The sequence below is a fragment of the Patella vulgata genome, chromosome 8 (genome assembly GCF_932274485.2).
Source record: "Patella vulgata chromosome 8, xgPatVulg1.2, whole genome shotgun sequence".
Classification (NCBI taxonomy): Eukaryota; Metazoa; Mollusca; class Gastropoda; family Patellidae; genus Patella; species Patella vulgata.
The window spans coordinates 42,867,658-42,893,566 of NC_065886.2; the positions used below are offsets into that span (position 1 = coordinate 42,867,658).

A 25,909-nucleotide genomic window follows, 5' to 3' on the forward strand; every position below is an offset into this window, starting at 1 on the left:
GCCGAGAATTATTTTAATTATAGATGAAACCAGACTAACCTTTGTGTGTTGCCGCGTGGGGGGGGGGGGGGGGCTTATATCCAGCCACATCCATGAGTTTGACCAGCATTATAAACACTAAGATAGAATTCGTGCTGTTGACACGGTATACTGGGTCTAGCTGGGGCATATGTAATATTTATTAGGATGTTTATTTCACTGTTATAATAAAATAGATATCAAATACAAAATATAAGTGTACTTTAATTATTTACATTGTAGAGTTTATAGAATAAAGATTAAATATGATATAATGTTCAAAGCATGGGTAGGTCTTAATTATATTGACATGGATAAAGAGACAACACACCAGAATATAATGAAAATATAAAGGCAGTGCAAGCGTATTTTTTTTCTCAAATCCGTGATACCAATTGATGACATTACAAATTATTCAAAACTAGTCATGATACATTTTTATTAAAGATTTAGACAAAAAGGCTGTCCGTTCTTGCTATAATAGTTCAAAAATAGATAATGAAACATAAATATATGGATAATTTCATTCAAATTATTTTATTCTGTGCGAAATTATAACAGTTTTAAGGTTTGACAAGATTTAGCGTTGATTGTTTATCATCCTAGCAACATCTAACCGTTGCTTCAGTACTGGGCAATTCCCGAAATTTTGCGCTCGTTGTGTTTACACGTGATTAATTAGCATTGTCCAATCATGGGTCGTCGCACATAACACACTGTAAACAAATATGGCGGCCTCCATAGAAACTCTTTGTTGATCAGGTATGATTTCCAGCAACCTTGACATTGATCGAACCTTGAACTTTGCAACTCGATTGTCACATGTAGACATTTTAGCTATAAGCGCGAGACTTGATAATCGTAACATTTTTTTTTACGAAGGAATCTGATAGGATCACAAGCTTGGCTTATACCCAATCAAAAATAGTGCCAAAATATGCGGGGTATTACGTGAAGGGCTTGATAAGATGTACGTAGTTAAGGCGAGATTAAGCCTTCTATTGAAGATGCGGTAACCTCGGTTATTCATTTTATTGTTAATCTGTTAAATCTTTCGGGTGTTTTAATCCATTTACATCCCAACCATCCGATGGTCTGGAGAGCTCATTATAGATTTGTTGTGTAAATCAAATGTCTAGTTAATAGTTTCATTAACATGTAAAGACAAAAGAAAGACCTGCAATGGGCAGATTTAGTTCTTACATAATGCAACTTTAATTTCAGATCCGATTTTGATGTTTAATTTATTTCCACGAACATCGATGTCAAGACATTATTTAACCTACAGTTGTGTTAAGACATTATGTAACCTATAGTTGTTGTCCTTATCTTCTAAACATATTTGTCTAAACAATACTTTTCATCCTATCTTACATATATAATTGTTGTTTTCGAAGCATTTTTACACATTTTTGTGAAATTGAGCAACTCAATTTTTTAAAGCGTGTATTGCAATGAGATGTGTGGGCACACAAGATAAACAATCAATTTTTACAAACTTTATCGTAACTATTTATAGCAGTTTTAATATATGACATTCTGGTAGATTTTTCTGTTCTTCTAGCTGTGACGTTGAGAAATGTGGTGCTTTTATCAATAATATATCGATATCTGAAAAAATAAAAAATAAAATGCAACTATAAAACGCCATTAAAATATCAGCAAAACAAATATCACATGGTATAAAATAACGGGATCGAAATAAAAAATATTATCAAGACTCGGTCATGAACTTGCTCCGCCTTGGATATGTTATTGATAGTGCAGAGATAAATAATCTCGGTAATCAACCACCATATTGTAAAATGTTCTTTAAAAAATGGGAGTAATAAATGTAGGCCTATATAGCCGTTGTTTCCCTCCAATATGTAGTCAATATACTATATTTCATGGAAATGAAAATGAAATGAAATGAAATGGGGTTTAACGTCCTACTGTTCTGCTCCTAACCTGGGCTAATGAAGACGGGTATACGCCATACAGTGTGCTATGAGGGAAATTTTGCCCGGGCAGCGGCACTACGGCCTACTCTTATATCGAATTCCAACTGCCAAGGGATCTTTTACGTGCACGCCAATGTGTACACGGGACCTCGGTTTTTCGTCCCATCCGAACGACTAGACAGCTTTCCTTGTCAGCCCCTCCATCCTGCATCACTGACAAGGGAGAACCACGCCGGAAAATCTGGATGAACATTCTCGGCCAATGCAGGGATCGAACACCCGACCTCCAGGCTAGCGAGCTAGCGTCTTACCCACTTAGCCACGTGATCCCCATATTTCATGGAACTATTTCACCTGTTTAGTGATAGTGGGTCTCAACACCAGGATTATACAATCCCAAATATCCCAGGATAAATACAAATACGACAAAACTATCGTATTTATCAAGAAATGCCGATTGCTTTACGTCCTCAAATGAAACAGTAACACTTTCCAACGTACATTCTATGTCTGTAGTATAACATTACAGATCTTAATTACATAATCGAATTTACCACTTGATACTTCTATTCAGTATTGTGAATGTTTGAGACCTTCGTGAACCACCACCCTCAGGTGAATTATTAAACAGAAAATTGACACTGTTTTTTTTATAGGTTATCATAATGGCAGTCTTACTCGCTGAACACGGTAGAAATTGAGGGTTTTTTTACAATGGAGTGTAAAAGTCAGGCTTGCTGGATTGCGGTGAATCCGAATATACAGATTTTCGCCACATTCAGAATCTATTCGATTTGTTTCCTAAAGATTTTCAAAACCAAACACAGATACACAAACCCGGTATCAGGTGGTGTGCATTCTTCAAATCCAAAACGCCGGTAACTATCAAACAAACAGCAGAAGGTGTAGTCTTCTGTGAAATCAAATCCGCATTCGTAAACCCGTTTGAATACTAGGAAATAAAACACGCCAAGAATTATTTTAATTATAGATGGAAACCAGACTAACCTTTGTGTGTTGCCTCGTGGGGGGGGGGGGGGCTTATATCCAGCCACATCCATGAGTTTGTCAAGCATTATAATCACTAACATAGGATTCGCGCTGTTGGCACGGTGTACTAGGTCTAGCTGGGGCATATGTAATATTTATTAGTATGTTTATTTCACTGTTATAATAAAATAGATATCAAATACAAAATATAAGTATACTTTATATATTTACATTGTAGAGTTTATAGAATAAACATTAAATATAATATAATGTTCATAGCATGGGTAGGTCTTAAATATATTGACATGGATAAAGAGACAATACATCAGAATAAAATAAAAATATAAAGGCAGTGCATGCGTATTTTTTTCTTAAATACGAGATACCAATTGATGACATTACAAATTATTCAAAACCAGTCATGATACATTTTTATTAAAGATTTAGACAAAGAGCTGCCCGTTCTTGCTATAATAGTTCAAATATAGATAATGAAAAATGAATATATTGGATTATGGATAATTTCATTCAAATTACTTTATTCTCCGCGAAATTATAACAGTTTTAAGGTTTGACAAGATTTAGCGTTGATTGTTCTAGAGAGCCCATTATAGATTTGTTGTGTAAATAAATGTCTAATTAATAGTTTCATTAACACGTAAAGCCAAAAGAAAGGCCTGCAATGAGCAGATTTAGTTCTTACATAATGCATCTTTAATTTCAGATCCGATTTTGATGTTTAATTTGTTTCCACGAACATCGATGACAAGACATTATTTAACCTACAGTTGTGTTAAGACATTATGTAATCTACCCAGGGAAATATTTTTAAGTTTAATTTTATTTAATATAAAGTGTGTCGGATTTTGATTCGGTAGGAAAAGATCATATATTTCTATACTCTAGGATCAGAAATTTACAAAAAAAAAAACAACCCAAAAAACCAACAAAATCAGCTCTATTTTGATCGATTGTCACATGTGTCCAGCAATCATGTTAATATTCATGTTACTGTAAAATGGGAGATAACTCCAGTATAGATGTTTATTGATCATGTGACATGTGTAGGAAAGTTCTTGCGAGTTCAGCCATGGTGAATGAATGTTCGATGACGATGAATAAAATCAATCATAATCTAGAGAACAGTGATGTGTCCATTCCATCCATATTACTACATATGTATACATTCAAAAGAAGACATTGTATACATAATTGTTTTTTTTCGAAGCATTTTTACACGTTTTCGTGGAATTGAGCAACTCAATTTTTTAAATCGTGTGTTGCAATGAGTTGTGTGGGCCCACAAGATAAAAAATCAGTTTTCACAATCTTTATCGTAACTATTTATAGCAATATTAAAATATGACTTGCTGGTAGATTCTGGTGTTCTTCTAGCTGTGACGCTGAGAAATGTTGTACTTTCATCAATGATATATCGATATCTGAAAAAATAAAAAATAAAATGCAACTATAAAACGCCATTAAAATATCAGCAAATCAAATATCCCATGGTATGAACTAACGGGATCGAAATAAATAGAGGATATTTTTCGTTTTAGAGTGAATAACATATTTTATTTCATCGAGAAGCAAGAAAACTTATATTTTCACGAATGCGTAGCATGAGTGAAAATATAAACGTTTTCTTGCTTAGAGATGAAATAAAATATGTTATTCACGACAAAACGACAAATGTTCTATTTATTTTATGATTTTACAATCATTTTAGGTAAAAACAACATGGACTACTTTGTCCGCTTCTAGCCAGTGGAATAACACTTTTATTTCACTGATAAAACGCGGTATTCCACTACTGATCATAAAATAAAGAATATTTTCCAGACTCGGTCATCAACATGCCCCGCCTTGGATATGTTATTGAAAATAAATAAATGGGATTAATAACTGCATATAGCCGTCGATTCCCTCCAATATATAGTCAATATACTATATTTCATGGAACTATTTCACCTGATAAGTGATTTGTTTTATAGTGTGTCTCTCTACACCAAGATTATACAGTCCCAAATGTCCGAGGATAAATACAAACTCGACAAAACTATCGGATTTATCAAGAAATGCCGATTGAGTTACGTCCTCAAATCAAACAGTAACACTTGCCAACGTACATTCTATGCCAGTAGTATAACATTACAGATCGTAATTACTTAATCGAATTACAAAGCTTTTATTACATTATCTTGTTACAAAGTTTTTAAAGTCCAATTGCATCTTCTGTATGTCATTGAAAATACTTACATCTCCTCTCTATCTTGGTTTATAAATCGATACGGATTCTTTCCCATCACCCATACTGATGACCCTTCTTTATAATTAGGACATGTACAAGATGGCGATGTGGTAAAAGATAATGGCTTCCCTTCACTGATGTCGTGAGTACCTAGAAAAATAATATTTAAAGTTGAGCTTATGATCAAAAATCCCCAGCAAAGGGAGAGCCGCGGTGACTGAGTTTGTAAGGCACTGGCTAGATAACCAGGAGGTCCCGGGCTCGATCATGGTGTTGGCCGCAAAAGTTATTCGGGAGTTTCTCTTTATTGTCAATGATGAAGGGTGGAGGACATGGCAATGAAATCGCATAGGCGTTTTTATTATTATTACTATAATGTAAATGAAAATAATGGGGTTTAAAGTCGTACTGTGCTAATGAAGACGGGCATACGCCATATAGTGCGCGGAGGGAAATTTTGCCCAGACAGAGGCACTACGACCATCTCTTATATCGAATTCCAACTGCCAAGGATTCTTTTATGTGCATGCCAATGTTTACACGGGACCTCGGTTTTTCGTCCGATTCGAACAACTTTACATTGTCCCTTGCCAGGCCCGTCGTCTTGAACCACTGAGCCACCGTGGCTCTTTATTCTCAAAGAACTCTTGACAGTTGTAACTGAATTGCTGCCCGGGCAAAATTTCCATCATAGCACACTGTATCCCGTCTTCATTAGACCGTTATACCCCATTTCATTTCATTCCTAACGAAACACGTGCTTCCACCACACCCGGCTACAGGTAATCAAAGCAAATTGAGTAGGACGTTAAACCCCATTTCATTTCATTTCAAGAAATATGTCAAGAAAGTAAAAAAAAAGATGTTGAATATATTAATGAATGTAAGAAAGTAAACCAAGCTATCATACAAAAATTCTTGACAACTGAAAATAGACAAAATTTAAGACTCACCTTTTATGGGCGCAGATTTTAAAGAAGCCGAGACGTGCCTGAAAGATTTGTTTAGCATTTTACTTTCTAGTACAACTTGATAGGCTGTAAATAAATAAAATATTAGATTTAGTAGGGTTAACATTGGTTCATTCATTGTGTCATTTTAGATTGACTGTACTGTTTGTTGCTAGGAGGGCTGTTTTTGTAAGTTTGATAGCTGCCTTGCTGAACACACTGCCCTGCTGAATTTGAATATTTTTTTTTTTCACATCTAAAATGTCTTCCTTTCTCATGTTTCTGAATACTGCACTCTATACTTGAGTCGGGGGAGGGGGAGGGGGGATTGTGGGGAGGTGTGTGTGTGTGTGGGGGGGGGGGGGGTAGCATACAACTGGCAATAACGTCCCTGTCAGGACAAATTTCCTATCGCAGCACATTCCTAGGGCTACGACCGGTAGGGCAGAAAAATAGAACGTTATCAAACTCTTCCTTTATTATTACAGCATATTCATATAACATGTTCCAGGGGGATTTTACAAACTGACAATGTAAACATAAATAAACAACAAGATTATGGACAGTTGTAGAGAGAGAAATGACCAGAGAATTAACAAGTGACGTATAGTGGCCTCTACAGTTACAAATTTACGTATTTTACCTATATTTCTGATATTAAAATAGCACAATTTACAAATATTATTTATTTGAGCTCCCATAAGTATAAAACTATCAAAGATTGTGCCAATATTAAGGATAGAATAAGATGAAAATATACCCAATTACCAATTATAAAAGCGGGAATTATCATGTACAAATTTACTTAACTGATGCCTTGAGCCTAATAAAAAATATTCGGTTTTATCATCATTCAATTTTAGAAAGGTCTTTGACATCTATTTTTTAAATTTCACTAATACAGTTCTCAAGTTGCAATTTTTATAAATTGAAAGAAGATGGACAATTAGGTGTAAATGAAATATACTATTCAAAAAAAGTAGGGAATTATCATGTACAAATTTACTTAACTGATGCCTTGAGCCTAATAAAAAATATTCGGTTTTATCATCATTCAATTTTAGAAAGGTCTTTGACATCCATTTTTTAAATTTCACTAATACAGTTCTCAAGTTGCAATTTTTATAAATTGAAAGAAGATGGACAATTAGGTGTAAATGAAATATACTATTCAAAAAAAGTAGGGGATATTTGATTTTGGGGGCATAATACTAAAATATGCAAATGACTACGAAAAAAGTCACTATAGAACCTAACAGACGAAACATTTCCAGTTACATGTGACGCCCAAACGCACCAATAGCTACCGCATGGAATGCAGGTGATGCTTGGGATCATCATGGGGGTCCAACCCAAGATTTGCACGACTCTGACTTTGAATGTTACAGTCATTGTGGCATTGAATTCCAGGGTGGAAACATCAGTTTAAGTGTTTTAGTGACCAGAAAACAAATTTTGATATGCGTCGGCTTACCCAAAATGAAAGGTTACGTGCCCTTGGCATGCTACAGATCGGCACAACACAGGCGGTTGTGGCGCGGACGATGAATGTTTCTCAGTCTGTCATAAGCAGGCTATGGTCCAGATACCGTGATACACAATCTGTACAGGACAGACCACGCTCAGGTCGACCAAGGGCGACAACTCAAGCCCAGGATCGATTTATCCGTACCTTGGCCTTGAGAAATCGTGTCATCACAGCAAATCAGATCAGCGCTCGTCTTCAAACAGACACTGGTGTGAGAGTGAGTGGCCAGACGATTCGGAATCGACTGCATAGGGGTCACCTTCGCGTCCGACGTCCTCGCGTGATCCCTTGTTTGAGAGATCATCACATTCAGGCAAGACGTCGTTGGTGTAGGGAGAGAGAGAGAAATGGGGTTTAACGTCCACTCGACACAAACTAGGTCATTTCGGGACTAACATATGGTTTAATTTTATTTACATAATTCGCTTGCGCGTAGGGGTCTTTAGCAGTGGGAGGAAACCGGAGGACCCGGAGAAAACCCACGAGGTTGGATAGGTTTGTGTAGGGATCGTCAACACTGGGATAATCGACGCTGGAGCAATGTGATGTTTTCAGATGAGTCAAGGTTCACTGTTGATTTTTTGGACAGACGTAGGAGGGTGTGGCGTCGTCGAAACGAGCGCTTCCAAGACGTTAACGTCATCAGACATGATCGATTTGGGGGTGGTTCTGTTATGGTGTGGGGAGGCATCACTGTTGCTGGAAGAACGGCTTTACATGTTGTTGCAGGGCGTGTTACAGGCCAGTACTACCGGGACAACATCTTGGCAGTCCATGTTGTGCCGTTCGCACGACGTCATGGCCGCCGTTTCATCTTCCAGGATGACACCGCAAGATGTCACAGTGCCAGGATCGTTACAGGTTACCTCCAACAACAGAACATCACCACATTACCTTGGCCAGCACTGAGTCCCGACCTCTCCCCCATCGAGCATGTCTGGGACATGCTTGGACAGAGGTTACGTCAACGTCAACAACGTCCTGCCAATGTCCAAGAACTTGCTGCTGCGTTGCAACAGGAATGGGACAATCTGGAGTATGCCACGTCGGATCAATGCTTGTTTGGCAAACAGAGGAGGATTTACCCGTTACTGACTTGGTTGTGATGCTGTGGTAACTTTGCCTTTTGAGTCCGGGTATCATTTTACCCTTATAATGGTCAGTCTGTGCCTTACTTAGTCTAACGATCATTTGGAATAAATCGATGAATGTGAACTTCATTTCATTTTGTCATTTGTTTCTTCGTCAGTTTCATTAGGTGACTTTAATAACACTTAAAAATCAAATATCCCCTACTTTTTTTGAATAGTATATATAACTGCGTATCATCGGCATACAAATGAAAGCTGAGATCATAATTTCTGACAAAATCACCTAATGGTGACGTATAAAGGGTAAATAAAATCGAACCAAGAGCAGAACATTGAGGAACCCCAGATGACAAAACAGATTCAGTCGACGATTTACAATTAACTAAAATACATTGTTTTCTACCAACAAGATAGCTTTCTAAAAGATTTAATGCAGAGTCACAAATGCCGAATTTAAAATATCTAGGTAAAAGAATAGAAGGATCCACCGTGTCGAAAGCAGCAGATAAATCTAATAAAATTAAAGATAGGTTGCCAGGCAACAAAACATACGCCCACAGCAGCTAAATCGTCCGGGCGGTCGTCAAGGGTTGTCGCATATTTATTCCTTTGTAGGTAATTGGAGGCCTTTACAAGACAGTTTCATACAGATGAGATTATAAAATTTTGTCGTTTGAGGGTTTACAAAGGTTCTACAAACTGAAACAAGGGTCTCAACTCTGGAAGTAATCTACAGAAATTGTTGAAATTTGACAGGCTTTTTCATTTTACTAATTTAAATAATGCATATAAATTTCATACAGGTCACATGACCACTTTTGTCATTGCAACGTTCACAATCGCCATAACTCTAGAAATTATTGACGGAAATTACTGAAATTCAATAGACCTGTTTCACAAATTTAAATGATGCATATAAATTTCATACATATCGGATGATAACTGTTGTCAATAGAGTGTTCACAAGATTCAACAAAGTGAAACAAGGGCAATAACTCTAGAAGTAATTATTGTAAATTGCTGAAATACTATAGGCTTTTTCGTTTCACTAATTTAAATGATGCATATAAATTTCATATACATATCGGATGATAACTGTTGTCATTAGAGTGTTCACAAGATTTAACAAAGTGAAACAAGGGCAATAACTCTAGAAGTAATTATTGTAAATTGCTGAAATACTATAGGCTTTTTCGTTTCACTAATTTAAATCATGCCTATAAATTTCACAAAGATCGGGTGGTAACTTTTGGTGTTAGAACGTTCACAAGGATCAACAACGTGAAACAAGGGCCATTCAATAGGATTCTTCGTCTCACTAATTTAAATAATGCATATAATTTTCAGAAAGATCGAATGATAACTTTTAACGTTAGAGCGTTCACAAGGACCAATAAAGTGAAACAAGGGCCATAACTCGAGACATAATAAACGGAAATTGCTGAAATTCAATAGGCTTCTTCGTTTCAATACTCTAAATAATGCATATAAATATCAGAAAGATTGGATGATAATTTTGACGTTAGAGCGATCACAAGGACCAATAAAGTGAAACAAGGGCCATAACTCTAGACATAATAAACGGAAATTGCTGAAATTCAATAGGCTTCTTCGTTTCAATAATCTAAATAATGCATATAAATATCAGAAAGATCGGATGATAACTTTTGACTTTAGAGCGTTCACAAGGTTCAATAAAGTGAAACAAGGGCCATAACTCTAGATGTAGTAAACAGAAATTGCTAAAATTCAATAGGCTTCTTCGTGTCACTAATTCAAATAATGCATATGAATTTCAGAAAGATCGAATGATAACTTTTGGAGTTAGAGCGTTCACAAGGTTCAATAAAGTGAAACAAGGGCCATAACTCTAGACGTAATAAACAGAAATTATTGAAATTCAATAGACTTCTTCGTTTCACTAATGTAAACAACATACATCAATTTTAAAACAATTGGATGATAACTTTAGAGCGTTCACAAGAAATTGTGGACGATGGACGGACGGACGGACGGACCGACCGACCGACAGACGGACGGACGGGGGCGACGGCAATATACGTCCACATTTCAATGTGGGTGTATAAAAACAACGTCCAATGGATTCAATTAACAAATAGGCGTAAAATTAAAAACTTGGCTTTTTTGCACATCTTTCGCAGTAATAATATTTAGACTTGTTTTTCATATTGAAGAATATAAATAATTATTATCTCTATTTTGTATTAAAGCTGGATGATCAAGCTTATTTCTCAAATTACCAACTTACCGTAATCTGATTTGCAAAATATATCTTTAAGTTTTGCTATGCCCATGGCCTTTTTATGACAGGTACCACACTCTCCTAAAACAAAACCAAAAGTTAAATTTAGTTCCATATTTATACGGACTGCTTGCAATAATTGTATGACCCAGGTTCAACATGTATAAAAATTTGTGTTGCCTCTCGAAAACGTAACACGCCATTTTCTGGTCATTATAAATCCGACTGAAATTATCTTTATATATATATTTTAATACCTCCCAATGGACATACAAAGTGACAGGGACTATCCAGTTGGTCAAGTTTAACAATATCTATGGCATAATGGGTGACACTAAGTGAAATAAATATCGTAAAAAAGCCTTGGTTCGAGATATTAATCTCTATCATTCATAATTTCAAACAATGAATAAACTAAATGATCGAGACTGGTATCGGATTATTCGTCTTGTAAAACATAATAGTTATTTTTCTTGTTATAAAATGTATCTGTAATGATTTACCAGAGAAACAAGTACATTCTCCTTTATATCGATTTTCTTCACCAATACAATACATAGGTAATGTGTCTTCAGAATTACCAGAATCATAATTCTGTAGACATATTTCTTCTGTAAATAAAACAAATAAAGCATACTTTAAATACCAATTGAATAAACAAAAGTATAATTATATGATAAGCATTCAAACCACTCCTTTTAGAAAGAGACAAAGACAATTCGATTTAAACGTTGCACGTGTTCATTTCGATTTGCGTATAAATAGCAACACCAGAGTAAGGTTACAGAATACATGTACTATATGGACTAGGAATAGAGCATGACATCATCGCGGCCATCTTGGAATTCGAAATTCCGTCAATCGATGCACAATTGTCCAAGGAACAAGACTCGTACTTGAAGGACACGAACAACAGGATGAGTAGCAGTTGTGTCAAATTATTCCTGCACCAATAAGTGATTGTCAACCTACACACCAGCATATTTATAATAAAGTTGTTCTTGAATAATGTCGTATTTACGGTAATCGCGAGTTTAGAATCAAGACACGGGTCGCGCTCGAAAGTGAAATAAATCCTCGAGTTGGTGTCAATTATTTTGTTTAATAATTATAAAATCGACGATTTGGATCTGAAATTTTACGAAATCTGCTTCAATACCTGGTTTCGATGGTTGTACAACAACTACTGATGCTGGTTGGCGGAATTTTACAATCTCTTCAGCTTTTTCTTTTATTCTAAAATTTAGACACAGAGTTTCTTTGTTAGGAACCTGAAATTAAAATAATGAATTGTACATAATGGAATGGCAGCATTCACTTAGATGTCTCCCTATTGCCTTACCAAGTATACCTGCTTGTAGTTTCTTCAAAACTATCATACCTGGCTTGTCATTTAACGAGACGGCAGTGAAGGGTGTTTATTAACAATTTACCTTGATGTGATTTTCACTGCGGTGTGAGTGCACTTGCTGTTGTTATTCAACTTTACCGGATCCGGCAGATGATTGGTTTGGAAGTTATCAAACTTCAGTGAACATATCAGCAAATCATTAAAACTATTTCTTGAAGAGGAAGATACAAATTATATTGGATAAAATGGTAGAGATGTGTAAACGTACAGTACCGTAAATATCAAATTACCCCCCACATCTTGCTCTTATAAGCTACATAATGATTGCCCCCTCCCCCCAACACACAAACACACTCACCCCTACATGTGAGCTACAGAATGATTGATGCCCCCGCTCACTCTAGTAAGCCACAGAATAATCCCGTCCCCCCATCCCCACCACCTCGATATATCTTAATGTAGAAAGTTTCAACACGTGGTCGCCACTATAGTTAAATAAGAGGATTAGTAACAAACCTCGTCTAGATAAATTATAACCAAACCATAATCATCTCTGTATGTTCTAACTCGTTCCTCACTCAACGATTTTAACTGAAACAAAAATATTGTTTATTGCTGTAAGTGTATACAATTAACATATACCACTTTCATATGGTCATTTTATGTACTCTTTAATGAGGTTACGTGTTTGTTTCTTGAATATTAATTTACTAATTTCTAATTAATTACATTTTGTTTCACTATTGTAATCAAAAGTGGAAATGCCGATTTAATTATTACAACAGTTTACGATATGGCTGTATATAAATGTATACTTTAATAATATTCCAAATGTAACCAACCTACCATCCCAAACTGAGGCTGCCTGTCTACAGCTAGCTCCGCCTGAGAACAGGCCATAACCTGATTGACCGGCATTGACCACTAATTATTCAATATGGCGGCGCCCATGAAAGATCATTTCACAGAAGCAGTTTTGTTTGCGGAGACAAATTTAGGAGTATCTAACTTTGAAAGATAAACAGATTGAAACTGTAAAGACAGTTTACAATGGTAAAGACTGTATTGCAATATTACCCACTAGTACATATATTATATCGCTTTTACCGGAGTGGCAGAAGTCGACATTTTGCTAACTTAACATTTGTTTACATAAACCAGTGCTTCGGGTGTACAAAGCAGTAGGCCAGTCGATAAGTCCCGCCTCAAAATGATCACGTGAGCGTTATAAATGGACGGCATTTAGGGTAGTGATGTATTCTCGAAGTATGAGGTAGATGGATCGCTGCGTGCAGTATGCCAACCTACCAGATTCAAATCTTCAGTTATTGGTTCAAATCCACTTAACATATCTATTTCAACTCTTGTTGGCCCACTCTTTGATGTACCACGATATCTATATAAAACATAAAAGGGTTACAATTTGGGTAAAGTGTGATAACTGATATGAGGGAAGTTTTATCGAGACAACGGCGCTATGACCCACTTGTATTTCCAACTGACAAGGGTTCTTTTACGTGGACGCCGACGTGTACACGGGACCTAGGTTTTTCGTCGGATCCGTACGACTGGTCCTTGTTAGAGCATCCCCCTGACAAAGGGAAACCACGATAGAAAAACCCGTGTTAATAAGCCAGCTTTTCACTCACTAGAACCGCCATGGAATCCCAGGAAAACCGACCGTATTCAACAGTTGATAGTGTACGTCAGATTTAACATTCACTCGTTACCCATTACTAACTGAATTAACATCCACTCAATAATCATTGCTAACTGAATTAACATCAACTCATTACACATCACTAACTGAATTAACATCCACATATTACACATCACTAACTGAATTAACATCCACAGATTACCCATCAGTAACTGAATTAACATCCACTCATTACTCATCACTAACTGAATTAACATCCACATATTACACATCACTAACTAAATTAACATCCACAGATTACCCATCAGTAACTGAATTAACATCCACAGATTACCCATCCACTAACTAAATTAACATCCACAGATTACCCATCAGTAACTGAATTAACATCCACAGATTACCCATCCACACATTACACATCACTAACTGAATTAACATCCACATATTACACATCACTAACTAAATTAACATCCACAGATTACCCATCAGTAACTGAATTAACATCCACAGATTACCCATCAGTACCACTCAGTAATCATCACTAACGGAATTAACACCCACTCATGACCCATCACTAACTGAATTAACATCCACTCATTACACATCACTAACTGAACTAACATCCACACATTACACATCACTAACTGTATTAACATCCACTCATTACACATCACTAACTGAATTAACATCCACTCATTACCCATCACTAACTGAATTAATATTCACTATAACTAACTGATCCACTAACTGAATGAACATATAATAGAGACTTTTGGCAAGCGTAAATTTCTGGTCCGCATCGCGTATCCGTATGGATTTTGTGTGTGACGTCATCAATGTGTGTGTATATTTCATACGTGATACGGCACACGGATACGACAGCACGTATCGAACAGCTTTTATACGGAAAAGGTCCGTATAACATTGTCGTGTCTTTTTTGCTACTTTTAGACGCTGAAATGTTGTGTATTCTAGAACACGAAGGTGTATATTTGATGTGATTTTAACCATGATGGTTGATCTACTTGCTAAATTTAGGGAGGTGGAACCTTGCAAATCTGAAAATGATTTTATTCTGTGGGAATGGGGTATTAACTTTCTAAAATGATACATTAGTGAAACCAAAAATTACAGTCGAGTCGAAGTCGAAGATTTTTTAATAAGATTCGACATTAATTTTTTTAATAGCTCAGCGACTGTCGAGCGACTTCATTCCCTCCGGGAAATTGTAGACTATACTAGGCACTTGACTAGAACTGATGGTGATCTTTGTAGATATCTGCCATCATGCTGTAATAGAACTAAGCTCAGTTCATCGACGCATACGTACCCGACGCAAAAATCTGCCAGAATTCGAAAATTACTTTGACGCAACGTATCACGTGTACGATACGGATACGTGATACGGATGGGAAAATTCGGCTTACCAAAAGTCTCTAATGTCTGATTGTTTAAAGGCTGTAACGAAACGGTTCTCTACACATCAGAGGTACAGTGTTGCTAAGATACCCCCATGTGACTCCTTGTCAAACCAAATTAAAATCAGTTACGACACTAGCCTCGTCATCACTGCCTGCAGCTTTTTGACGCAATGTTTTCAAATTATTCCCATCCGTATAACGTATCCGTATCGTCACGTGATACGTTGCGTTAATTTAGTTTTAGAGTTTTGGCAGATTTTCGCGCCGCGTACGTATGGGTAGCTGAGCTGAGCGTAGTTCTGTTACAGCATAATGGCAGTTATCTACCAAGATCAACATCACTACTAGTCAAGTCTACAAATTCCTGAAGGGTGTCAAGTCGTTCGACAGTCGCTGAGTTATTTAAAAAAATAATTTTGGTTTCACTAATGTATCATTTCAAAAAGTATATACCCCTTTTACAGATTTGCAAGGCCCCATCTCCCTAATCTAGCACGTAGATCAACCAGCGTGCAGACAGACAGGAAAAATACGAAAATTCCGCGAAAAGCTCATCAAAAGTAATGATTAAATTCCAGTCTTTGCCATGGTTAAAATCACGTCAAATATACACCTTCGTGTTCTAGGATACACATAGATTCACAGAAAACTCTACGGCACAATATTTCAGCGTCTAAAAGTAGCAAAACATACGGTAAAAAGACGACGATGTTATACGGACCTTTTCCGTATGAAAGCTGTTCGATACGTGCTGTCGTATCCGTGTGCCGTATCACGTTTGAGAAATACACACGCATTCATGACGTCACACGCAAAATCGTTACGGATACGCGATACGGACCAGTAATTTACGTTTGCCAAAAGTCTCTACTGTCAGTGACAATAACAACGCATAGACTTGATGGGTTTAATCTCAAGTTCAACAGTTTCCTGCTCTACAATTAGCCGAAAAATCCCAGCCAGCTTGAAAATACTATAACAATAATTATATATCTAAATTTATGTTCACGCAACAATACTAATTAAAGGGCTAATCCCGATAATATTTTTGGAGAATAAAATTGCTTAATTTTGTTTTAAAATCCCTTAAAATCCTCTATCTAAGGGCCGAGCAACTAAATCAATATGTCATACGTTTTCACACAACTTAAACCCGCCAGTCTTCATCTGGAAATGGAAACCCGTGACCCAAGCTATATTATGCGGTGTCTGGATAAAACTAGACATTATTTTAAATAAAAATAATGTGTAGTTGAAATTTACACAACATGGGTCATTCACTGTATATACCTCTCAAGGAACGGAAATCGATTATCAGGTCACCCAACGAAAACATTCTGAAATCTCAAAAGGGTTACTTGTTTTGACGTTCACGTCCACACGACTCAATATTTTGAGCTGAAATTTGGAGACAGGTACATACACCATTCCTCTATATTTTGGCGCTTAAATTTCATACGTACTCGGACTTTTATTTTTGAGAGTCTTTTCAAATCGGGATAGTCCCTTTAAAGTTTCTATTGCGCTAGGAAAAGTTTTCAATACTGGTCTTGGAAAGCAGTGTTGATATTAATCGAATATGGTGGGGGATGGAGTTCCACAAGTAGGGTGCTGCAAACCAAAAAGATCGTTTTGTTTTTTCGAGATGTATCGGCGGTATTGTCAATAGTTTTTTGTCTGACGACCTCAATGTTCTGTTGCATGCATACGGTATCAACAAAACTGTAAGATTTGAAGGTACGCAGAAGTATTTTGATCACAATTCTCTGCTTAATGGGGGCCAATGGAGTTGTTTCAAGACTGGTGTTATGTGTTGGTACTTCCTGCTGCCTGTTAACAATCGTGCTGCTGAATTTTGGATTCTCTATATTCTGGTATATTGTATCAGGGGCAATAACAACGTATAGATTTGATGGGCTTCACCTGAATTTCAACAGGGTCCTCATGTCTAACAATTATCCGAACATTCCCAGCAAGATTGAAGAAAAGTCTCAATAACTCGGGCGTATTGGGCATTTACAAGGTCTCGGTAGCAGGGGCAGTAACTCTGCGATCAATCATTGAGAGTATCTGAATTTCGGCAGGATTACTTCTTGGGTCTAGCCAAAACATTCCAAGTAATTCTTTAAAACCAAGAGTTTAATATAATAAATGGATAAACGAACCCTACCGTAGACATATCTCTAGACATAGTGTAACACTAGAGACTGATGGTTTGTCGCTACTTCTTCGATTTGGTTGAGTTTTTCTTCGATTTGCTAGAGTTCTTCTTCGATTTGCTAGAGTTCTTCTTCGATTTGCTCGAGTTCTTCTTCGATTTGCTCGAGTTCTTCTTCGATTTCCATCTCTCTGTCGATCTCGATTCCTCTGTCTGTTTGTCTCGTGACGATCTCTATATCGGCGATTTCTCAACGGTTCCCACTCCCTCTCAAGCTCGCCAGGGGGAGTTCTCATGTCCCTTTTTGCCCTTAATCCTTTTTTGGCTTTTGATTTCAGATCACTTGTATTAATTTCATCATTTTCTTTATCGACTATACGACAGCCAGCAGTACAGTAATTACACAATGATGTCCTTAAATAAAAATAAAATAGGATGCCAGACAATAAAACATACGCCCACAGCAGCTAAATCGTTCTATCAGTTGACAAGGGTCGTAGCATATTTAGTTTTTTGTAGGTAATGGGAGCATTTCAAGATATAGATATCAACTGAATTATGACATTTGTCGCTAGAGCGTTCACAAACGGTTCAACAAGATCCATAACTCTATAAGTATTTAATGGAAATTGCTGAAATTCAATAGGATTCTTCAGTTTACTAATCTAAATAATGCATATAAATATAGATACGATGGTAATTTTTGTCATTAGAACGTTCACAGGGTGTTTAACAACAGATTGAAACATGGACCTTAACTATATAAGTAATTAATCGGAATTGTCGAAAGTCAATTTGCTTCTTGGTTTTACTAGTCTAAATAATGCATATTAATTTAATTAAGATTGGATGAAAGGGGAAACAAGGGTCATAACTCTAGAAGTAATTAACGGAAATTGTTGAAATTTAATAGACTTCTTCGATTTACTGATCTGAATAATGTATTAATGCATATAAAATTCAAACATATCGGGTTGGAGTTTTTCTTGAAAGAGCGTTCACGGGGTTCAGGGTTCTAGAAGCTATAAACGGAAATTACGGAAATAGGCCTCATCGTCGACTAATGTAAACAACAAATTTCAAAATGATCAGAGCGACGGCAATATATGACTAAATTTCCATGTGGACGTATAAAAAGAAAACAATTTAAACAATTTTCATAATTGGGAAGTTTACACTATATATTCCTGTACGTTGTCCGAATACCAATTACAACAAAATCGCGTATTTCTCTTTTTTTTAATGCATTCTTTTATCTTACAACAAGACAACAACGTGGCTGATGTCTTGTCCATTTAACTTTTCTAAAAGCATCGAACAATCAATTTAAAATTCCTGCGGTAAATAATTGTTTTATACTCTAACATACCAATGGGTGTTGGCAATAATCAGGGGCAATAACGAAACTATTAGTAATTAATAATTGTGTTGTTAAAGATTCTACAAAGTAATCATGTGCACCACGGACCATAATTGCAGAGGTAATTAATGGAAATAGTTGAAATTTGACAGCCTTCTGTGCTTCACTAATCTACACAAGGCATATACACATCAAGCAGATCGCCGTTTCACTCAGAAAACCTCGGCAGACGCCGGACCCTACATCTACCTTCGGCTGTATGACGAATTCCGCCATTGGAACTAGTTTTCCTAATAAGTACACCGGTAGGAGGCACCGGAATTGTATGGGTGTAGCTACATATCACTTACCATCATACAGCCGAGGCTAGATGTTGGGTACCGGAGTCTGCCGAGTGATCGCCGTTTGTCAAGCGGTCAAGGGAAATTAGGCCTATCGATCTGGTAGTAGACAATAGAGGTTGCTAAAATAATACTTCTCACTGATGAAAAACCGTTTCTAGATCTTAAAAAGATCGGATACTAAACAAAGACTATATAATGTTCACAAAAAATTGTGAACGATGAATGATGATAACATATAAACAAAACTTCTATTCCATACTTACTCGTTGTCTTTTTTTTCCCTTGGTATACGTGCCCTTTTTCTCGTTACTTTGAGTTCATACATACAGTTATCATTTGGTGCCGTAGGGACATTATAAGCTACGTTAATTTGAACCTGTCCCAAACCGGTTCCATTAGTTTTAAGATTAATCTTTTCTCCTACAGGAACCTTAATTAAGATGAATATAATCAGAGTTATCAAAAGTAGAGAAGTAAAACAAGAGCCCGATTGGGTTTAATATATCAATATTATTTTAGTGTTTAGATATTTTACGTGATTATTAAAATCTATCAAAAATCAATGGGCCCTTTCCAGGTCTCTACGAGGCCTAGCCACTGTATTTTTTGAGAGTTTAAAGAATCTAAGTCTCTAAGTCAATATCATCCAAAGTCTTCGACATTGAAAACATGAATTATTTGTCAATTTAAATCAACATTGATGTTGTGATCTTACCGGGAAAGATATCCAGTATGTAAGACAAAATAAACATTTTACCATTGGTACACAAATCGTGTACCATAATGCTTTTCAGTGCCATTTATAACAAGGGACTGGAAGAACGAGGCTCGACATATTTCAGAAGTCATGTCAAACGGTGACCCATATTCTTATTTGGAGATTGCCATTCGATTGAGACTTCTGGCGTATTTTGCCGAACATAACTGATTTGAAATCAGTTTATATACATTGATATTTAATTATTGTATAACTTGCGACCTTTTGTGTCCATTTCTTGGTCCCAAATATTAGCGATTTAGCTCCTTTAAATGACTTCCAAATAATTTTAACATACTTACATCCATTAGATATTTCAGATCAATAGCATCTTCTTGATTAAAGGCAATCACGTGATTATAATTTATAGATGAGTCTGATGATATCTCAAGACGAAGATCTGTTGTAGGTGAATGTTTTAATGAGGAGAATTCTGCCAAGGCCTGAATTGCTATCGCTGTATCCTATTAAAGTAATAATAAAACATATCATCATTTTCATGACCGACGCTGCATAATAATTAATTATACTGCCAGACATTTGGAAATATGTAAGCTGCATTTCCTTGGTTATGAAATGTCCACCAATACATTGATTAGCCCACAAATCTTGTCTTTAATTTAGCAGTTAATAATGTGACGGTAGCATCATAAACCCCCGATGTGATGTTGTCAAGAAAGCCACATTGGGCCTATGTGGCGAAGGTTCATGAAAACCTCTGTGTATCGAGGGCCCAAGAAAGCCGCACTAGGCCTATGTACCGATGGCCAAAGAAACCCCCATCAGGCCTACGTATAAATGACTTCGATTACATTAGCTTCTATCAAACACATCCAAAATAACATGACTACTCTAGGGCCCACAACTCTCAGGGTAACTTATCATGTGAATTTGCAAAACAAAACAACGATCAACATACTGTAGGACTAACAAATCCACCATGAGCATTTCTCTGACGAATCAACCAATCGGCTAATGAGTGGGGATCTAGTTTTCTATGGCGGATGTACACAAGCAGTGCATAAGCCGTTGATTCAATAGAAAAGGCATCAGCACTTTGACGATACCAGTATGGTTTACCATCAGACACACGATGTTCTGTCCAGTAAGTTACACCTGAAACAGAAATAGTCAAATATCAAAAACTATTGTTAAGTAAGAGACATATAACTATCAATTAAAATGACAACACGCTACAACAAAATAAAGAATAGTTAACCTACATTCATCATTTATTTCATTATTCGACTGCTATTACGCCCTTTCTTGTGTCTGGTGGACATTATTCCGCATAACGGAATAATGTCTTCCCTATATAATGGAATAATGTAGCCGCCGTATAACGGAATATTGTCATCACCATTTAATAAAATAATGTTCCCACCATTTAATGAAATAATGTCTCCTCTATATAATGGAATAATGTCTTCCCTTTATGATGACTTCACTATTATGAATTCGTCATATTACGGAATAATGACACCACAATGTAACGGAATGTCTTCACCATAATTACCATAATTAATGGAATAACGTCCACACTATACTTATAATGTCTTCATTGTAACTGAATACTGTCTTCTCTATGTGACGGAATATTGATTGACATCAGTATATAACGAAATAACATTGTAACCGAATAATGTCTTCTCTATATGGCGGATTAATGACTTCGCTATATAACGGAATAATGTCTTTCTTGTAACTGAATAATGTCTTCTCTATATGACGGAATATTCACTTCACTATATAATGGAATAATGTCTTCATTGTATCCGAATAATATCTTCTCTATATGCCAGATTAATGACTTCGTTATATAACGGAATAATGTTTTTTCTATATGACGGATTAATGACTTCGCTATATAACGGAATAATGTCTTCATTGTAACCGACTAAATTTTAAATTAAATTGATTGAATTCTTACCGTGCTCACCGGAAGAGGATTTTCCAGCTCGGACCATCTTCTTAACGACACAGTCAACATCTGGGCTATCTGACAACTGAAGGGCATACGCCATTTTAGATAAAGCCATAGAATTACTGACGTTGTCGATATTTTCTTCGATGAATGACAACATACGGATCTCTAGACCTAATAAATCTTCCTATAATTCACAATTATTATATTGTTAATGAATTTGAAATGAAATGGTCTGTAACGTATTATTTTTTGGCTCCTGTTGCGCTAATAAACACATTGCAATTGCCAGTCTGTTATGAGGCATACTCTTATTCCAATTCCCGTTTAGAGCACACACAAGAACTCTTTTACTTCACTAAGAGCCATACATCTGACAGTTTATCGAAAATCATTAAAAATGAATAGGGGTCTTCATTTTAGGAACATAAAAAATAGTTGTCAATTCAATGGAAACATAAACACTATGGGCATAAACACTATGGGCATAAACACATAAACACTATGGTCATAAACACTATGTATAAAAGTTTAGTCAATCAGATGATAACTTTGGCCGCTTATGAACTCTGACCAGGGGTGGCGAACATACTAAGCTCATTTCAACGTGGGCGTATACAAAAATGTCCCCCGGCACCTTTCCAATTTAACAATTCTGGCTCAAATGTTTTATTCCATGCAATCATACGGAGCCCCCTAAGTACACAATTCCAGTCTTATATAATTATTTCGTTCTTGCGAAACTAGTTCAAAAATAGATAATGCAAAATGAATATATTTTATTCTGAGTGAAGATATTAGCCCTTTAAGGTTCGAAAAGAGGTGTGTACTGATTATAACCGCCGCACGTGTTGTTCGAGGCTTAGCCTCACTTCATCATTTTTAAATCAAATCATTAAATGGTCGAACAGTTCTAACCTAATTAAAATAGGACCCATCCGATGGCATTAAGAGTTGTTTATGATTTAAGACCTAAAGAAAGACCTACAATGGACAGATTTAGCTCTTGCATAATGCCTGTTTCAAGGCTTACATGGCAGCAGAATATATCAACTATCTACTTACAAAATACTCTTCTTTTAACATGTCCTTAGCCTCACACTCCTTTAAAGCAATCAATATCTCGGCTGCTAGCATAACAGCATATTCATGGGAATCCTGTGAAGAAAAGACATGTAGAGTTATGATATGATACAAGTGTCGGCTCTAAGTGTTTGCGAACTTTTCGTTTGCACATGATCCAATTTTAAAATGCCCTTTAACGTGCTATTAGGTAAATGGTATTCCTTCAATTCATCATAAAGCGAAGCACTATTGCCTTTAAGATGGTCTGACGGAAACGCAAAATTAGCGCAATAGGATTCAACGGGGCCTATTTTAAAGTTTTATTGGCGAAACACGGTGTCCGGTGTTTTGGGGTTGCGTGAAAATTCCAGAATTTGATTTCCGATAACATGATGTCACGCTTACACTTTTATAACCGAAATACAAAAGAATTAAAATATTTATAATCGTGTTTCAGTACCAACAGTCCAAAGAAGCATCCAAAGTCGACCCAAGGGCACCTGACGATGTTTTGCTATGTAATTTTCGCGCTTTAGGTGGTGGTGGGAATACGCGAACAATACAAAACTTTTGAAATAGAAATTGAAAGTGGTCGATGATCATAATGACAGCTACGTTTCCCCATACAATCTTGCCAGATTCACAAGGCTACATAGAATTTTTTCAAAGCACGATTTCAGATTGTCAAAGCACGGACATATGAATCCAGAGGCACGTTCGTGTCTGTAGGTACGTTAAAATAGGCCCTGGGATTCATATTTAGCACAAACTTGTAATCAGGTGTAATCATTATATTAGCACAAACCTGCAATCAGATGTAATCACATTTAGCACAACCTTACAATCAGATGTAATCACATTTAGCACGAACGTGCTATAAGAATTATCTACAGTAAGTAATTACTGAGTGTTCGTTACCTCTGGAGTTATCTGGTCGTTTGCTGGTCGCCCTTCTTCATCTACCTGATCTAACAACCATAGAAAACCAGTATTAATGAGTTCCTTATCCACGTAACTCAGATCCTTGGCATGACACAATGTTTTTAATACCAAAGATGTTAACCTACAAATAGAAATTTAGTAGAAAGGCCATTTAAAAATATCGTTTAAAGAGCATAACAGAAGACTGCGGGGCAAGTCGTATACTGCAAAGATAATCTGAAGGAAGGTAGAATCCCTGTCTTTTATATCCAAGATATATTGTAGTAACTAAAACTGCGGACGGCTCTTAGAAACCTGTGCTAGATTTTCAAAGACATACCAACGCCCATTTGTCAGAGGGTGTTGATAAATACTTCATGACTAGCTATCACCTTGTGTATGGATAAACCTATGTATAGTGACAATAGTATTTTTCAGGTAGCTCCTGTGTGTTTTAATCATCCCTTAGCAACAGTTACAAGAGGTATCGAATAGTCACGGCCATTCCCCAATTACAGTTACACAAGAACTATGAACTATTTTGACGATCATTTCCAATAGGCTGAATGTGACAATGTTACAATTGACCAATGCTTCACACTTTAACACCGTTCTTGGCTCTGAATTCTCCTGTAGAACACCTGTCACAACCCATGCAATATTTGGGCAAGGATCTGGTGAATTGTCCAGAATATTCTTAGGAATGTAGATAGATTTAAATAAGACTACCTGTACCTACCAAGTTATAGGGGGTGAATCTTCATATAAACTATAGCTACCATTTTTATTCCTGAATTTCATCAGTCTGGTAATTCCTGTAAGATGTATCAATAAATGTGGGTATTTCTATATAGGTAGTCTAAAAGTTTAATTCTTCCCATAAATCATGACCATAAAGTAATTAGTAAGCTCACAGGAAACACATTGGTGCCAACCGTAAGATTGACAGACGATTAGTTCGCATTAGCATATCATTAAGGGATAATTAGTGTGCGCAGCGCAGCGTATGATCACGTTTCGCACATACTTTTCTAAATATTCATGGCGGTAATTTGGGACGTAACAGGATTTCAGCAACAAACTTTTGTCTAGATATAGTCCATAAGAGATGCTTGGGCAAACAGGAACTCGAAAGTTACGGAATCGTTTATAAAAATTGAAATTCTGTACTAACATAAGCTTAAGAATGTGAGCACTAACGGAAAAAACATTGGTTCAATTTTCTAAAAGTTTTAACATGAACGGGAAAACTTACCTTGCGTTATATAGTTTCGACCCTTTAAGAACATTTTTTTATTTAATAGGGCAGATGAGTTGAGGTATTGAAGAGCGTGAACAACAGGAGCCATATTGCCGATAACTTCTTCAGCCATGTGAAACGATGAAACAAAAATGTTACCTTTGCCAGCCATAGCACCAGTTATAATATCACCCATTAAATCCCCTGCAATAATTATAGCATATAAAGTAACGTAACGTAACGTAAAGTAACATAAGTCATTGAACAATATTTGTGACAGTAGTTTGTCTCTCTGTTTGTCTGTTCAGGGTTGGCGGCTATACTAGACAGGGGCGTAAATGTGGGGGGGGGGGGGTACACCCCCCCCAGGAAAAAAATTAGTCGGTCGCAAAATCAGTGCAGTCGGTCGCAAAATAAGAGCAGTCGGTATCAAAATAAGTGCTCACTGCACACGTCACGCTACTCATGCAAAACTTTAGTATAAAATAACCATGTCAATTTATCATATTTGAAAAAATGATGTGTTTCACTCTTATTCTGTTGTGAGTATGTAGGTCTTAAGAACAAAATTTCCCCCAGGGAGAAAAATAGTCGGTCTCAAAATAAGTGCAGTCACTGCAGTCGGTCTCAAAATTATGCATCGCCGTCTTAATGAATTAATGAGGTAAACAAAT

At 36.5% G+C, this 25,909-nt stretch overlaps 1 protein-coding gene across 1 annotated transcript in view; it reads right to left on the minus strand.

Moving 5' to 3' along the window:
* Positions 1–3,100: 3,100 nt before the first annotated feature.
* The window catches only part of LOC126830641 (complement C3), a 76,304-nt gene continuing 53,495 nt past the window's right edge, over positions 3,101–25,909 (minus strand). The window contains exons 23-39 of the mRNA XM_050561042.1: positions 25,251–25,439; positions 24,735–24,810; positions 23,993–24,137; positions 23,075–23,167; positions 22,016–22,196; positions 21,005–21,201; positions 20,388–20,549; positions 19,592–19,758; positions 17,637–18,038; positions 13,694–13,781; positions 12,902–12,976; positions 12,194–12,305; positions 11,538–11,645; positions 11,041–11,115; positions 6,156–6,239; positions 5,211–5,352; positions 3,101–4,393 (exon numbers count right to left, since the gene is read on the minus strand). Of these exons, the coding sequence (XP_050416999.1) occupies positions 4,267–4,393; positions 5,211–5,352; positions 6,156–6,239; positions 11,041–11,115; positions 11,538–11,645; positions 12,194–12,305; positions 12,902–12,976; positions 13,694–13,781; positions 17,637–18,038; positions 19,592–19,758; positions 20,388–20,549; positions 21,005–21,201; positions 22,016–22,196; positions 23,075–23,167; positions 23,993–24,137; positions 24,735–24,810; positions 25,251–25,439 (2,423 nt within the window). The 3' untranslated portion in view covers positions 3,101–4,266. The remainder of the gene's footprint in view (positions 4,394–5,210; positions 5,353–6,155; positions 6,240–11,040; positions 11,116–11,537; positions 11,646–12,193; positions 12,306–12,901; positions 12,977–13,693; positions 13,782–17,636; positions 18,039–19,591; positions 19,759–20,387; positions 20,550–21,004; positions 21,202–22,015; positions 22,197–23,074; positions 23,168–23,992; positions 24,138–24,734; positions 24,811–25,250; positions 25,440–25,909) is intronic.